This window comes from Anneissia japonica, unplaced genomic scaffold (assembly GCF_011630105.1).
Source record: "Anneissia japonica isolate Jap-2015-1 unplaced genomic scaffold, ASM1163010v1 scaffold288292_len1863012_cov191, whole genome shotgun sequence".
Taxonomy (NCBI): domain Eukaryota; kingdom Metazoa; phylum Echinodermata; class Crinoidea; order Comatulida; family Comatulidae; genus Anneissia; species Anneissia japonica.
In genome coordinates this window covers 72,120-74,544 of record NW_022688773.1, presented here as the reverse complement: position 1 = coordinate 74,544, position 2,425 = coordinate 72,120, and the positions used below count along the sequence as shown (strand labels likewise).

The window sequence follows — 2,425 nt, the reverse complement described above, 5'->3', positions numbered from 1 at the left end:
TGTGTATATTATATATATATATATATATATATAAATATATAAGCCCTATACAGTATATGTATTTTCTTATTCAGATATGAAGACGCAATCGACTTTGGGAAAAGGTGTGCAAAAAGCCGTTCTGAGTTGCTAGGCGACCACACAGACACGGCACGCATATACTACCTTCTGGGGTTATTCTATGCAGAGCGAAACCATCATGGTGACATGAAGGCTGCAGAGCAAAACTTCGAGGAGGCTCTGCGAATTGAGGAAAAGCTGTGGGAGCAAGGCAAGCTTCATACCATAGACTGGGAGAATCTAAAACAAAAGATACACGATGTTCTTACAAAAACTGGCCAGAGGTCGAAATATCGAGACTATAAAAAACGGTTTGAAGTAAATGCCTATAATTAATAATTACATGATATAAACGCAATAGCTCAACAACAAAACAATAAGTAGTAGTAGTAGCAGTAGCAGCAGCAGCAGCAGTAGCAGTAGCAGTACAGTAGTAGTAGTAGTAGTAGCAGTACAGTAGTAGTAGTAGAAGTACAGTAGCAGTAAGTAGTAGTAGCAGTAGCAGCAGCAGCTGTAGTAGCAGGAGCAGCAGTTGGAGCATCAGCAGCAGTAGCAGCAGCAGCAGTAGCAGTAGTAACAGCAGTAGTAGTAGTAGTAGTACGAGTAGTAGTAGTAGTAGTAGTAGCAGTAGCAGTAGCAGCAGCAGCAGCAATAGCAGCAGTAGTTGCAGCAGCAATAGCAGCAGTAGTTGCAGCAGCAGCAGCAATAGCAGCAGTAGTTGCAGCAGCAGCAGCAATAGCAGCAGTAGTTGCAGCAGCAGCAGCATGGATGGTAATCCCGAAGAGTATTTGCATCTTATTTTGCCTATCTTCCCAACCATGCCAGGTCTGTCATACAGCAGCAATAGCAGCAGTAGTTGCAGCAGCAGCAATAGCAGCAGTAGTTGCAGCAGCAGCAATAGCAGCAGTAGTTGCAGCAGCAGCAATAGCAGCAGTAGTTGCAGCAGCAGCAATAGCAGCAGTAGTTGCAGCAGCAGCAATAGCAGCAGTAGTTGCAGCAGCAGCAATAGCAGCAGTAGTTGCAGCAGCAGCAATAGCAGCAGTAGTTGCAGCAGCAGCAATAGCAGCAGTAGTTGCAGCAGCAGCAATAGCAGCAGTAGTTGCAGCAGCAGCAATAGCAGCAGTAGTTGCAGCAGCAGCAATAGCAGCAGTAGTTGCAGCAGCAGCAATAGCAGCAGTAGTTGCAGCAGCAGCAATAGCAGCAGTAGTTGCAGCAGCAGCAATAGCAGCAGTAGTTGCAGCAGCAGCAATAGCAGCAGTAGTTGCAGCAGCAGCAATAGCAGCAGTAGTTGCAGCAGCAGCAATAGCAGCAGTAGTTGCAGCAGCAGCAATAGCAGCAGTAGTTGCAGCAGCAGCAATAGCAGCAGTAGTTGCAGCAGCAGCAATAGCAGCAGTAGTTGCAGCAGCAGCAGCATGGATGGTAATCCCGAAGAGTATTTGCATCTTATTTTGCCTATCTTCCCAACCATGCCAGGTCTGTCATAAATAAATATACATAAAAATAAATAAATATTTTAAATAAAATTAATTAATTAAAAATAATAACGCAGAAAAAAGGCTACATGTACACCCTGCAGGTGGAAAAGGGCGCCGCGAGAAGCTCTACAAGAGATGGATGCGTGTGCCTAATAAGATGATATTATTATTATTATTATTATTATTATTATTATTATTATTATTATTATTATTATTGTTATTATTATTATTGTTATTATTATTATTATTATTGTTATTGTTATTATCATTTTTATTATTATTGTTGTTATTATTATTATTATTATTATTATTATTATTATTATTATTATTATTATTATTATTATTAGGGGTAGTGGTAGTTGTAGCGGTAGGAGCAACGAGTTACAACCGCTAATGTAGTAGAAAGAAAATCAACCCCAGCAAATGTAGAACGCTCGACAGCTAATGTAGTAACGAAAATTACCTCACAGCTAATGTAACTACTATCGCCTGCAGCTAATGTAGAATATAGTATAAAATCTTATATCAAGGGGAACATATAATCGACGTTACCAGCTTTAAACTGTTACGTCTTTAAATTATCAACAGCACTGCATTGACATTGTTTCAACTTCTGTGATGCCTGTTTGTTGTTTGTCATCGCACAGCTATAGTCCTCAATATAAATAAATTATGAAATAAATTACCTCCGACGGGATCGAACCTGTGATCTTTTGCTGTCAAGGTGAACGCCATAACCACTCAACCACCACCATTTTATCATATATGTATTATATTTTATATTTTGCTCTGACGAAGGGCTAGATTACCAAGGGGAGGCATTTCTCTCTGGCTGTTTACATATATGCTAAGATCACGGGCGGATCTAGGTTGAAATTTACAAAGGGTGG

The 2,425-nt window shown here is 40.4% G+C and overlaps 1 protein-coding gene across 3 annotated transcripts in view; it reads left to right on the top strand.

Moving 5' to 3' along the window:
- The window catches only part of LOC117122897, a 20,634-nt gene that overhangs the window by 5,692 nt on the left and 12,517 nt on the right, over positions 1 to 2,425 (top strand). For all 3 annotated transcript variants that reach the window (XM_033268679.1, XM_033268672.1, XM_033268686.1), the window contains exon 3: positions 75 to 378. In XM_033268679.1, coding sequence (XP_033124570.1) covers positions 75 to 378 — 304 coding nt within the window. The remainder of the gene's footprint in view (positions 1 to 74; positions 379 to 2,425) is intronic.